This window comes from Dicentrarchus labrax, unplaced genomic scaffold (genome assembly GCF_905237075.1).
Source record: "Dicentrarchus labrax unplaced genomic scaffold, dlabrax2021, whole genome shotgun sequence".
NCBI classification, from domain to species: Eukaryota; Metazoa; Chordata; class Actinopteri; family Moronidae; genus Dicentrarchus; species Dicentrarchus labrax.
Window position 1 is genome coordinate 4,940,768 of NW_026136703.1, and position 14,177 is coordinate 4,954,944.

At 43.0% G+C, this 14,177-nt stretch overlaps 1 protein-coding gene across 1 annotated transcript; it reads right to left on the minus strand.

Moving 5' to 3' along the window:
* Positions 1–1,728: 1,728 nt before the first annotated feature.
* On the minus strand, positions 1,729–10,220 carry fosl2 (FOS like 2, AP-1 transcription factor subunit). Its single transcript, XM_051391610.1, has 4 exons — positions 9,518–10,220; positions 6,527–6,781; positions 6,041–6,148; positions 1,729–4,541 (listed from the first exon to the last, which is right to left on the minus strand). The coding sequence occupies exons 1-4, from the start codon at positions 9,644–9,646 to the stop codon at positions 4,002–4,004; spliced, it is 1,032 nt and encodes a 343-aa protein (XP_051247570.1). The 5' UTR covers positions 9,647–10,220; the 3' UTR covers positions 1,729–4,001.
* Positions 10,221–14,177: the final 3,957 nt, after the last annotated feature.

A 14,177-nucleotide genomic window follows, 5' to 3' on the forward strand; every position in this document is an offset into this window, starting at 1 on the left:
CAATTCGCGGGTTCTGCAAGGAAAAATTACTGTTTTTGTCAAAGAGTTTGGTGGCTTATAGTGGCTTCAATTTCCCATCAGAAAGGGCTGTCTGACCGGAAAGTCAAGTTGTGAAAATATTCTAAATATAGCGTACACCTAAACTGATACTGCTTGTTTTTAGGTGGGCCTTTTTCATTTTGCTAAAATATTTTTTTCTGTTGCCCCTGTCCACAGCAGTGCATTACTGTGCTTTTGTGCTGGGACTCCTGTCTGCATCTCCAAACCTGAGGAGTACTGACCTCCTTCTGTTGCAGGTAACACACTGAATATGGACCTCATACAACCCCATTAAAAAAAAAATCTGAACTATCCCTTTAATCCTAGTGTTGTAATTTCCCATTGTGACCACTTGAGTGCAGTAAACACCCATAATTCACAAGCTAAAACAGACACAATAATATGCTTAAACACTTCCAGCTTCCACTTTCAATGTAAAACAAAATTGAAATATATTATTGAATTTTTTTTTAAATTATTATTAAACTATACAGCAGTGATTCTAATATTATGTCTACTCCAGCTTAATGGGGATTGACAAAACATTCACAGTGATAGCACAGGGATGTTGCATTAGAATGAATTTACTGGAATTAGATGAAAGATGAATTTTCCAGTTGTGTGGCTTTATTGCAGCTGATACAACTTAGTCTGTAGAAGGACAGTACTGTCCTCTACTCATTAATGTCTAGTGCATCCAAAAGTTTTGACAGACCTGGTAGTTCAGTTTTTCAATGAAGGAACATGAGCCTGGAGAATTACATATAATACTACACACTGTATTTGTGAGTGAAGTCTGGAAATGTTATTTAATGTTCAGGTTTTATTCTAATTAACTGTTGCTGCATAAGAAAGGTAAAATACTGCATTTAACTGGACAAAGTACCATCATAATATGACTATAATTTGAAACACTGAATATACACCCAGCTGCCAGTTTATTTGGTGTGCCTACCTAAAACAAATACAGTTTAGTACAAGAGTCCTGCAATAAAACCTAGCTTCATTTACATTGTGATGGGTGTAATAACAGATCACTCTGTATAATGTAAAGCAGTTCAACAGCACCCTAATTACATCCTCCAAAATGATCATGCAAGTGAATCAGCACCTTTTTGAATTATTATAACCTTTATAAAGGTAGGTTTTTATTGCTGTGCTGTTGTATTACACTGCATTAGTTTTAGCTAGAGGTACCAATAAAGTGGCAGCTGGGTGTAGATTAAACTGTCCTCTAGTGGTTTAAAATCAGCCTTACAGTAAAAGTAATTCAGGCTGCCTTCTCATAGTGTATTCTGAAGAACTGATGTGTATTTGTCACTATATATCATATAGAGGATAATTCTTCTTACAACAATTTAATTTCAAGTTATTTACATTGATGGCAGTATTAGTGTTCTGTGTTATTGCTCTGAGAAGAATTAAAGAAGCAATTATAGGCTCCTGAAGGACTTATGATATAATAGTTTGTTTGTTTTGTGGTAGCTCTTTCCTTAATTGTCTTTGTTTTCTGCCAGGTATGTTTTGGCCTTCAGCTTGTCACCTTTCAATTACACCATCCAAGTCAAAACCAGTCTCACATATTTTGCAATGATCAGATGGATAAATAAATAGGGTGGTGATAGACTGGTCTAAATTGAGTCCCATCCCTTTGGAAAAAAGTGCCTTCCCATGAACGAAATAGGACAATTTCAGGTTGAAAATGATTGTTTTTATTATTATTCATTTAAATTAACAAACACTGCTATACATATTGCTGTTTTTTTTATTAATTTTGAATCATTTTAAACAGTTAAAGCATTTGGAAAAGAAGGAATAGTAGTTGAAAACAGGCGACAGACAGTAGATGACATGTACAGAAGATCTACAGTCAATGGCTTTCCTATGTGTGTCGAGGGGCTCCAGAATATTTCAACATACAGACACATCAGACTCGCCCACAATAATGTTTTTGGTTATCATTTCACCCCTTTAAGTTGTCATACAGGATTCAAATATTTCCCGTCGCATCCACATGATGTTAAACCCAACATCATCACGATAAACAGCCAACATGTTCTTTCCAAAGTAGCAGCAGCTTGTATTAAATTGCAAAGTCCATTTTTCTGCATCCAGCGCAACAAAAGTCTTCCAACCACAACTCTTATTCCTCCGATAACAAAAGGGTTTGAGCAAAGTTGACACCCCCCGCCCCCCTTAGACCCCTGACATTATTCTCATTAGGAATGTTTGAAGTATTCAAAAAATATCGCCGTTGTGTCCTTCTCAGTGCACAGTATTGAAAACCCCTCATCCCTTTAAGATACACACATAAAAATAATGAAAAAGAAGTGCTTCATAGAACTTCAGAAATATTACATCTTCTCAAGGTGTCCCCTCTTTCATCTCAGGCCAGCTGTAGAGAGAGTCTTCTTGTCCCTTCCTTATTATCAAAGAGTGAACAGTGTCTGGCCCTTGTTTAAAGCCAACAAGGCTTCCACTATGTTCCCACTGAGTACCTCGGCATTGGCATATGTTCATACACCCATAAATCAGCACATCTGAGTTCAATTTAAACATCATTTCTTTACTAAAAGTGACAGATTTACAAACACAGTATAAACAGGGTTGACATCATTGGCAGCTGGCGACAGTCTAGACCACAGTGGCTTTTTCAAATTTGAGCAAAAATCCCTCCTTTTAGACAAAGATGGGCGAATTACAGGATTACATGTGTCATACAAACCTTTTTGGCTTTTTGAAACCTGACCTGCCCTGAGAGGCAGTGTTGAAAAAGGTTAGACCTTTATTTAGAGAATGTAGGAAACAAAGAGAGACGCACGGAATCCAGTGGAGGAGGGGTTTTGTCAAACTTTGATGTCATCTTTGAGATTGTCTGAGCGAAAAGACAAAGCGCTCTGACGTTGACACAATGAAGCGAAGACGTTCATCGTCCCTCTACATTATAGTACCACCTCTGTAACACTCTGGCTAGACCATACGACAGCCTGCGGTCCTGCAACGTTCTTCACGATGGGGTTCTACTACACATGAGAGATATCCCTGACATCAATGTAAATCACATACACTTTGTCATAAACATGTTGTAAAGTTCAGGTACAGAATCACTGAGGAAAAGCACACCAATACTACTGTAAAGTCAAGCCACTATGGCAAAATAGAAGGTATAGAGTATTGAGGAAATTGATTGAAAGTTGGCTCGTATCCTTTGCAACACTGAGGAGTGCTTTGGTCGCCCAGTGGGTGACCATTTTGCTTTTCTACAGGCAGATTAAGGAGAGGACAATGTCTCAACAAAACACTTTGTAAAATTTAATCAGCACAGGCCATAAATACAATTAAAGAGATGGAGATAGCGTTAGAAATGTGTACACACTCTAAGTAGCGATTCCTGAATCAAGGTCCAAGATACGAAAGGACAAATCTAAATGGAAAAAACGACGAGAGGAAGTCTTTGCTCATTGTCTCTTTCTCTCCTCAGATATTCCAGTAGAATGCTGACCTCGTTTAGTGATTTATTGATTCGTCTTGGCGGAGTGCAAGTGTCGGCCACATGGCTTTTTAAACATTTTCAAAAAAATATATTAAGAACGCGCTCTCTAGTTTAGTCACATCAACTCACAATTGCCAGATTTAGGCATGTTTTTCTTCACAATTGTCTGCTCAGTAAACAAGTTGACACTCTGGAGTTGAAATGGCGAAGGGATGACACTTTGTAGGATTGGTGCACACACTTTTACAAGTAAAAAATGTTTTACACTGAAGCAGAACAAGAGGAAACACATGGCGTAGCCCTTGTGGGTCTCCCCGTGAACAGGGAAACGGCTCACATGGTCAGCTTGGACTGGACTGTTGAATGTGCTCTTGGGTCTTTAAAAGACACGGGGGGGGGGGCAGTTGATCCTCATGCTTGCCTTCAGCCACAGTGTTTGTTTCTCAGCTGCACCGAGCCCAGCCCTCGCTCAGAGGGCCAGGAGGGTGGGCGAGTTGAGGGAGTCTGAGGATTGGTCGCCACTGCTGCTGCTGCGCCGGTGGGCCTTGGAGCAGGACTCGGAGGAGGGTGAGGGGCTGTCGGGCTCCAGCATGTTCGGGTAGGTGAATATGAGGCTTGGGGCGTTGGGTGTGGCGGCTGGGGTGGACGCTGCCACCACTGGTGTGTTCAGGCTGTCTCCATCTGTGCAGTACATCCCGCCACCGAGGCAGATGGGCTTGATGACGGAGCGCTGGGGCTTGCCCATCACGTCGTCGTCATCCGGCTCTTGCTTCACTACCACCTGGTTCATTTGAGCCCGGGTTCCCATGTTGGAGCGCATGGTCAGGGGAAGGGGGGCGCACTGCTGCTGGTGCTGCTGGTGCCCTGATGACTGGTGGCGCTCATCGATGGGGAGCTTGCACACGGGATTGTGGGCGACCAGCATGAACTCCAGCTTGTCTTTCTCCTTCTGAAGAGTCTCGATCTCCTTCTGCAGGTCAGCTTTCTCCTCCTCCAGCTTCTCAGTCTCCTGGGAGGACAAACAGAAGATAAGGTTTGCACTTGAGTTGAGTAGTAGTAGTTTTTAGTTTTTAGGGCATCTTTCCTTTTATTTGACAGCTAGACATGGATGCTGCAGTTCATGGTCAGCACCTTAGCCCGCAGGCCACCTATGCAGGATAGTTTAACTTGATGAAAACAAACACTGTAACAGCATTTTTATGAATACGCAGTGATAAAACACCCAAAAAATTGAGAACATGGCTACAAAAATGATCTTCAGCCTAATCAAAGTTTTGTACAAGTCTCTTCAAAAGTAAGGAAGTGAAATTGTGTTCCCCCAAAGCACCAACAGAGGGCACTGTGTGTTCGCTACAGTTTCCTGAACAGAGAAACTAGCAAAATAAACACATTAAATCAAGAATTTGTCAGGGGCCATTTAGACTCACAACGAGTAATCTTGTAGCCTTCTGCTTGAATCTGAGTCTCACATGAGGACTGTGGATTAGTTTTGTATCTTAGACATGAGATCGGCCTCAACAGTGTGTCAATAATGTGTCATATAAAAGACAAAGCCAGATAAAGCCATAAAGGCCGTCCGTCAGTTCTAGACAACACGCTGATATAGATAAGCTGACATGCTGTCTGAGAACTTTGACTCATGGTCAAAGGTATGAGGAAGTCGTACAAACAGTGCCAGGAGGGGGAGGCCCCCAGTGAGGCGTTTAAATGAAAGCTATCAGTCAATCAGAGCGAAGACATTGTAGGGATACTGCTCCTTTTCACTGGAAAGTGACACTTCCTTATTTGGACTTTTGAAAAATAGGCGTGTGAAGACGAGAAGGCATTTTTGTTTTTTTTTCCTCCCCTGGAAGCAGTGGCTGTGGTGTGTGCATGTGCGCAGCATGGCTCTATGTGGCATTGTGAGACAAGCAATTGGCCCCTTTTACAAAATGTCCTGCATTCATGAAGACAGCTGCCTACAGCAAATTCCATTCCTGGGGGTTTTTTAAGGCCTGACAAGCTCAACCTCACTGTAATTCGGCTAATTAGTCCATTTAGTTGCCGTTACTGTCTGCCAGGCAGGGCCGTGAGACAGCCCTACCTCTGTCTGCAGCCGCCTGAGACAAAAAGCTTTTCATCGCCTGTCATCTCTTCACTCAGACCTTGCACTCAGAGAGTCAAACCAGTAATGTGAGGTTGTAAATTTAGGTGTGGAGTTCAATCACCCATCAAAAAATATGGACCCCTGCCAGACTTCTGAACAAGTCTGACTTTCCTTCTCTTGTACCACATGTATTCTCTTTGTGCAAATGATTTCTTTTGTTGCTTTTTTTTGGTGCCTTTTTCAGACAGATTTTGCCCCAAAACAGGAAGCATGGGTGTTTATTAGCTAGAGGTGTCTGCCACATAAGAGGAACATGATGCTCCAGCACTTACACTGACTTGCAGTTATTTTATATGATTAAAGCAGAACCCAGTAGCAGTCTGAGCTGATATGATGGCTCCAATTGTCAGGTTTCTACTCACCCCTTGTAGCATCTCGGTGAGCTCTCGCCTGCGGTTGCGGCATTTGGCGGCGGCTAACTTATTCCTCTCACGCCTCACCCTCCTTTTCTCCTCTTCCTCCGGAGTGAGCTGAGGGCAAGTAAAAGAAGGAACACGGCAGGTAAAATAAGCTGTTTGACAGGCGCACACAATCAATATGAAGCGAGGAGCAAGAGTATAAGAGCTGTTTACTACTGGCTGACTGTGAGGAGAATAACAATGATACAAAGACGTGGAATTTATTGCCATGATAAAATAAACTCAACAGTTTGCTTCTCTGACATTAAACAAACATGTTTATTTAATGATATCCGATGACGATAATGTGTTTTGCCTTGTTTTCAGAACAAACCCACTTCAAATTGCTTTGTAACATATGCTCTGAAGAAAGGTGCAGCCTTATATAAAATCCCCTAGTGGTCTTTTTGCAGCCCTGTTCCCCCCTCATAGTCACCCCAGGTCTCTCACCTGTTCATCCCTCTTGCGTCGGCCCCTGGCGTCCCCGATGGAGCGGATGACCCCAGGCCGAGCCAGCGAGTTGTGCCCCAAGAGCCCCGGCCCATTGGTCAGGTGATGGCCGTACGGGTGGGAGCGGGAGTAAGGGTTGGACATGGAGGTGATGACGGTGGGCTGTACCATCCACTGCAGGTCTTGGCTGGTCGTGATTGCATTGATGGTAGGTATGAAGGCACTGTTGGAGCCGGGCATATCGACCCTGTACTTCTGGAAAGAGAAGGAATGAGAGAGATGTCATAAGTGGGGATGCATGATGGCATCTAAAGGAAAATTTCCGGAAAAGTGGGGTGGCATCAACCCTGCATGCTGGCATTGGTCCAATGCATGCAACTAATTGATATAATCTTATGCGTCCTGCATCATTTCGCTGAGAGCAGAATCACAGAGACACACCGCCACCCACCATTATCAAATTCACACATTTTCGTCATTTCATTTCTTATAGTAATGATTCAATCCACATAGGCAACACACTGTGTATGTAACCCCTGGAGTGGAGCAGTGACACATGCTGTGAATCATGTGGGAAAGCCCAAGGTGTCCAGTGCATCTCAATTTACTACAATAACCATAATAACCAGACAAAACACAGCACTGGGAAAGTGTTACACGTGTCTGGACGGTCAGGAGGGTAAATATACATTTAAGTTGCACTTTTGCCTGCGTTGATAGATAATGTAAGGCTCATATGGTGGCATAGACCTTCTTATAACATCCAGAGGAATAACTGTTCCAAAGTGATTTTTACTAAATTTTGCACAGTTTAAAATGTTGATTGTTGGAATCAAATTCAAATGAACCGACAAAATGATTATTTTAGAGTTAATGATCCTGTGGTTCCGGGTGTGTCTAAAGCCAAAATGTGATGCAAGACACTATGTTCCTGATCTAAAGACTTTAAGCCACTCAATCTTTGACACTAACTTCAATTAATTATACATTTGGAGCCCCCCTTTCAAATGTAACTATCCTATCCTATCCTATCCTTAAATGTATGCAATGTATACAATCAACATGTATGCATGCATATTAAAGGAAGGTTAGACTAGTGTGACTTTGTCTCTCTGATACTCAGTATGAGAACTGATGTCAGATCAGTATTACTTCATATCCACAGACGGACTGCCTGCCTGCCTGTGTGCGTAATTTACGCACGTCCCCATATCCCCGTTATTCCCGACTTTCCGTCGGATATCCCGGCAGTCTATTGGAACTTTGTTTATCTGGTGAGTCATTGTGTATGGGATTTGTTAAGCACATGTGAAAACGCGGTCAGTTCCAGTAAAGGGGGAGGCAGCCAGCTGTAACAAGCCAGTTAGCCAGAATTATATTTCTGCCGAGCTTGGCGTCAATATAAGAGCGTTAAACCCCCCATTAAAATAAAAAAGAACATGAATGTATACGCAGTGGAGTGTGAAGGACACTGAGTGGAGGCATTGCAGTAAACATAGAAAAGTCTCGGTGTATCTGCTAAAACTTCTGGTCTGATAAAAATTATATTAGCATGCCTTGTTTTGATATGTCTCAATAAACCCAACAAAGAGGTCATGTTCCAGTCCGCTGTAATAGGAAACAGACAGGCAGTGTGTGATTACAGGGAACCAAAGCAATGGTAGATACCGGCCAAAAGTCGTTTACCGTAATGTTGCGTGAGCCTGACGAGGCTTTTCCACAGAAGAGCTCTATACGCAAGACTTGGATGCGGGTAAACAACATGCCTCTTCCCGGATTTATATCCTATTATTTGCGACTAGAGGGGCACGGCGTCCTCCCAGCGCTTCACTGGCACGCCTACAGTGTATGTGGGCTATAGCTCACTGAGAATATACGAAACATTAACCTCTGATGCAATTTCTACTTTTAAACAGCCTCTCAGAACGCGGCAATTTCTTTTTTTTTTTTTTTTTTGTTTTGGACATACATGCTTTTGATTGCCCTGCGCTCCCGGTGTGTGCGCGCTTCCCGCTGCAGGAAATGTGCCATGTGCAGCACCAGATGAGAAAATCAGATTACAATCTGGTTCATGACATTTGTGATAGTTCAATTAGAGACATATCTGCCACAAATACCACCTGTAACTGGACTAATATCAACAACAACACACGGCTCTGGTGCTCTCCAAAGCTTTTAACTGATGGCCAAAAGAAATGAGACATCTCCTTACCCTTGTGTTAATGCCTGTTGCATTCTCCGCTATACGTTTTATTTCGCTACCCCGGTTAATAGCCACATACAGGGTATCTCATCTATGTGCTGTAAAGGATTTATGGTCCTTATAATGCACGCGCGTAAAATGCGTCTCCGGTCGGGAGCTACACTGCAAACACCCCCAAAATATTAGATTTTAGGCAAATAATATGAGCGCTAGAAAGAGATCTGATGTTGCAATCTGGAATTTAAAATGGTCCCGATTCTACAGCAGCAAACAGCTCACACACCGCCTCACACCCCGGTGCGTTCAGAAGTTGTGTTATACAAAAAGGACCAACTGCAGAATACATGTTTATTTTTACTGATATGACCAAAATCATCACGCATTCGCCATTCACTGCGTGCGCACCAGCCGGTGCGTAAAACTGGACATTTGATCAAAAGTGCATTATCCGTGTGTGTTTAGATGGGCCATGACACAATTCAGATGCTATGAGTCCAAAATACTTGTGCATAGATCGAGTGTTGCATCTGTTGAGTCACCGATGCAATCTGTGTCATCGAGTTCATCTGTTATTTTTTCCCCCACAGCGACCTGGAGAATTCCTAAATTCCTATTAACAGCCACAACCCTTAACATCATAAAAAAAAATTAACTGACAGTTAAATTAAAACAGCTAATTAATTGCAATTGTAACAGCGCGTGCACTGGGCATCGAGTCCAGACACAGCTAGATATATAAGGCTATTATTAATATATAGTGTGGCGACAGCCCGGTGCTTCCTCGTTACCTGGTAGCTTGAGGTAGAGATCGGACTTCCGATCGTGCTGCTGCCGCTAGTGAAGGACTCTGGCTGGGCCGGAGAGGTGCTGCTGCCGCGGGACGAGGTGTCGTAGTTCCCGGAGTAGTCCTGGTACATGATCCAGGAAAGAGGAGGATATCAGTAGACTGTTTGAGCTCTGAACCCCCCTTTTTTTTTTTTTAAATCCTCGCAGTGAAAAGGCACCAACAGGAAAATCCTCTGTTTCGAGACGTTGTTAATTTGGGATATCCAGAGAAGAGTTGGCAAAGACAAAGTGCAATTATGCTCCTCTAAACTAACCTAAAGCATCTCCCAGATATTAGCCTAATGTTCTCTTGTGTGCCAGCCCTGCTTGTAAAGGCTATTTCTTATTGTGCCTTTATTATTCTTGCGCCGCAGGAACTATCGCTGCACTATTAGAGATCCTCTCAGGTGCGCAAACTTCAATCTAAAGTCAGCAGCACACCTTCAGCAGTCAAATCCAGACAGTGAACCTGTAGTTAGAGAGTGACTCACGCAGGTTAACATTCGCTTTAAAGCCTAATGCCTGCCTGGTCTTCTGAAGATTTTCCGTCGCCGTGCCTACTACACACTCTATCTGAGCTCTCTGCTGTTCACGGAACAGTTCTAACTTTTTTTCTTTTCCTTTTTACCACACTTCCTAGAGATGACTCACTTCAATGGCACTATGAAGAACTGCAACGGCTTTTCAACACCAACGAACAGCCTACGTCACGCCTGGGCGTTGCGACTTCGTCCAGGGAGGGGTCGTTTCTGGATAAGGCAGTGAAAAAGAAAGATCCGCCGTGACCATCGTTCGCCCAGCGGACACTGGAGAGATCGTGGAGAATCTGGGAGACACTAAAAGCAGCTAAAATATGTCTGGAGAGATTTATTTTTGATGCGGACGTCAGTGCCTGCTGTGGAGTTCACTATTTGTCTCACTTGCTTTGGTCCATTGACGCATGTTTCCTAAAATGGGCAGTTGCGTCAGAGCGCGTGTGGGTTTCCTTGGTAAAGGAAGCGTCAGACACTGGAGGGATTCCCTCCCCTCGCACACTGCACTCCGGACCCTGGTACCGGTCCGGTTACCCGTCAGTGCAGGGAAACGAAGATATTAAATCTTTAAACGTACAGATAAAGAGCGTATGGACGCACGCTGGGTTTAAAGTCGCGGGACAGACGTGCGCGCACACAGCAGGAGTGAGTTTAGATCATTAAAAGCATCTCTCGGAAGTTCCCTGTGTCAGAATGAATTCGATACATCCCCATCCGTGTTCAGCCCAGAAGGTCTAAAATGTGTTGACATCAGAGAGAGGCCACTCGCGTGCACCATGCCCGTTATTTCCACTGCTTGAAGACACGCGAGCTCAGCATCCGCCGGCTTCCATTTGCCGCTGTTCCCACTAATAAAGACCACTCAATATGATTGGACATGCGGCGTTTCGGCACAATACAGTCTGTGTTATTTAATTTGGCGGCGACGCATTGTGCGTAATTTGGAGAGGTGGCACGGAGCGCAAAAGGATGGTACAAAACACAGCATGATCCCGTGCATTTGGTCAATTAATATGGCCCACTGGTTAGGTCTACACAACAGTGCAGCGTGGCTGCTTCAAAGGAATCTCAGTGAAATGTGGGCTAATTGTAATTCGGACGCACCTCATAAACAAGGGCACAGCGCCCAGAATGTGACACCTTACACGATATGAAATGGCGCATTAAGTATAATCCAATCTGCCACGGTTCCTATTTTAATCTGTATCACCACAACTGGTTCTGCTGAGCTCTCTTAAAGCTGTTTGCCGCGCGTATCGGTGCCAGAACGAGTCGCTCCCGTCAAAAAGTTTCGGCTGCAGTGTTCAGTCGGGGAAGTTGAGCGGAGGGAAAATAATCTGCAGGGGGTTTTCTGAGGTGACCACTTGAGTTTATGTGCTTGCTCATAACGTGAACACGTCAATTACACTGTAGGTACTCCAGCCCTCCAATATGTCACCCTTTCCAAAGTTACCGGGTGTCATTTTCGCTGCGTTGCCTTTTGACCTGCGCACTGATCTGTAACTGCCTGTGTGGGGTCTAAAGTCACCCAGCGTGCGCCCCGGGCTTCAACTGAGACAGAAAGCACGCAGATGTTCAATAAATCTGTATTTGAATGATATTAATTAATGATTAATGTTTATCATCTTCCAACGACGCAGCTTTTGAGCGGTAACGGTGTTGCTAAGCGACACCGTTTCTGCTAAATTGCTCGGGGGAAATCTAATCTTCCATATTCCTATAATTAATGCTGTAATATAATTTGAGATGCACCCATCGGCGTCAATTTGGGGGAAGCAAGGTATGGCACTGTGACAGGTTCTGTTCCTATATGAGTCCAAGTGCATAATGAGATATCACGCAAAAATTTGGAATGCACAACAAACAGCGTTATGTGACGCCTGTCAGTCAGATGTTATTGCTCCAATTTGTCATTAGTTGGGTTAATGACAGATTCAGGGACTTATTAAAGATTTGAGTGCCTCAGCACTGCAGCAGAGGAGACAGGTCAGGTCAGGTCAGGTGAGAGATGTATGCTGGGGGGTCAGTGTGCGCACTGAGGCCGGCTCATCCATCACACATCATAAGGAATCAGCTGCATATAGAACATCTCCTCCAGCTTGCCGTCCACACAGGAATTATGCTCACCGACAGACTATAAGCAAGAGGCTTACCTGGCCGTGGTCGACGCGTTACAGGTGCTCGTGACGCAAGAGCGTTGATATGGCCCTAATGCTGCCTTCAAGTACCCGTCTGCTAAATCCGAATGTGAGACTGTAAATAAATGGCAGTTTGGCCAAATGCGTTGGGTAAAGTGTAATGAAAAAAATGAAGCCTATAATAAAATGAGGTTTTAGCGACATTAGAACAAATGTCGCAGAGCCGCTGTGGCACTGAGAAGAGACTTTTTTTTTAAAAATTAATTTAAACAAAATGTAAAAATTTGAAAAACTCTAAACTCAATAGATTATTCAGGTTTGACACCAATTTATGCACAGACCGTGTTTGGTATCTGAATCTTAGTCATTAATTAAAATTAAAATAAGAAACAAAATGCCAAACATATATTATCAAGAAAATGAACTTTTTTTAGTTGTTGGCCCTGCTAAACATCTGAAGCTCCATCTCACTCAGTGTATTTCCTATGCTGGGTCAGCGTGCACTCTGAGGAAGCATGAACTCAAAGAGACACACTATGAACATGCCATCTTTTAATAGTTCACATGCTCCGTGGTGTGCAATTTAATTCACACATTTGTATTCACATAGAGGCCTACATATCACACTCTCCTTAGGCTACAGTGATGGAAAGTGCATTTACTCAAGTATTGGCCTTAAGTGCTATTCCGAAGTTTGTGGTAAAAATCATGTTTTACTCCACTACATTTGTTACACAGCTATTGTACTAGCTACTTTACAGATTTTCAACATGATCAGTTTATAAAATATAAAGTATTGTTATAGATTATATTGCATATAATAGTCACACCAGAATCATTTCAATTCAAAAATACTGCTCACACATTCAGGCATCAGTATTACTTAATAATATAATGTAAGTAAAACAACCCTTACAGGAGCCATGGTGCTGCATAATGAGTACTTTTATTTCATGTTTGATACTCTCCGTACATTTTGCTGCATGCAGGCTTTTACTTGGAATTGAGCATTAAGTGTAGGATCAGAATACTTCCACTGGCTGTTCCTTTATCATCACTGACATTATTGTTAGAATAAGATTTTGTGTGCAAATCAGCAACATGCACCAGAGCCTCAAACACCTCTCACATCATGCCGTGTCATTTGTTGGCATTAGTCATGACTGATTCAGGCATGATTCAGGTGCATTTTCTGATAGCGAGAAAAGCCATTCTCCACTTTAGTTTTTGTGAAGGGTGAAACAGATTCAAAGCACCTACTCAACAGTGTACTCATAGCATTTACAGTATGACTGAGTTATTTTATTGCTAAATAATTAGCAGGAAAGCTGCTCAACGGAACAGAGAGGAGACTGTATTATGTGAACTGAAACTTTTCTTCATGTCACCAACTTCAGAATTTACAATGATCAGTGTGTTTGGTAATTTTACTGGCACTTTTTCGCCCTTGCCTTCCCTTGTTTTTCGTCTGCTCACCTGTCTCGTTGTAAGACCTTAACCTGGATAATAGCTCAACATGATCAGCATGGCTAATCTCACAGCTCAGGTTCTGCACACACGCAGGCACCAAAGTGCTGACTAGGAGCATAGAGAGTGGGTTAAAGAACTATCAGTGTGACTGACAGTGGGATTTATTGTTGTGCTAGCAGTTAATATACCGTTTTATGATGCAGCAAAGAAGCAGCAATGCATGCCTGCTAAATTCACTGCATGACGCAGGAAGCTAAGCAGACCTACTGGTGAGCAACACTCACCCTTTTCTTTCCCCCACACTGTTTACAATGACATAAAATCTATTGAAACTAGCCCGTATGACTTGGTCTGCTCTGACAATGCAGTAGCAAACATGTGCTCTCTTGTCACAGTGTCTTGTGCAAGTTGGACGTTTTAAATATAAATCTAATCAGCAGTTTCATCAGGATGCCCACTGTGCAAGGGCTTTAAAAAGAGAC

What these genes read in the sequence shown, in the direction of transcription:
- fosl2 (XM_051391610.1), bottom strand. Translation starts at nt 9,646, where the DNA reads ATGTACCAGGACTACTCCGGGAACTACGACACCTCGTCCCGCGGCAGC. An exon ending in GACGCAAGAGGGATGAACAG is followed by an intron (nt 6,149 to 6,526) that starts GTGAGAGACCTG and finishes ACTTGCCCTCAG; the next exon opens with CTCACTCCGGAGGAAGAGGA. An exon ending in TCACCGAGATGCTACAAGGG is followed by an intron (nt 4,542 to 6,040) that starts GTGAGTAGAAAC and finishes TTGTCCTCCCAG; the next exon opens with GAGACTGAGAAGCTGGAGGA.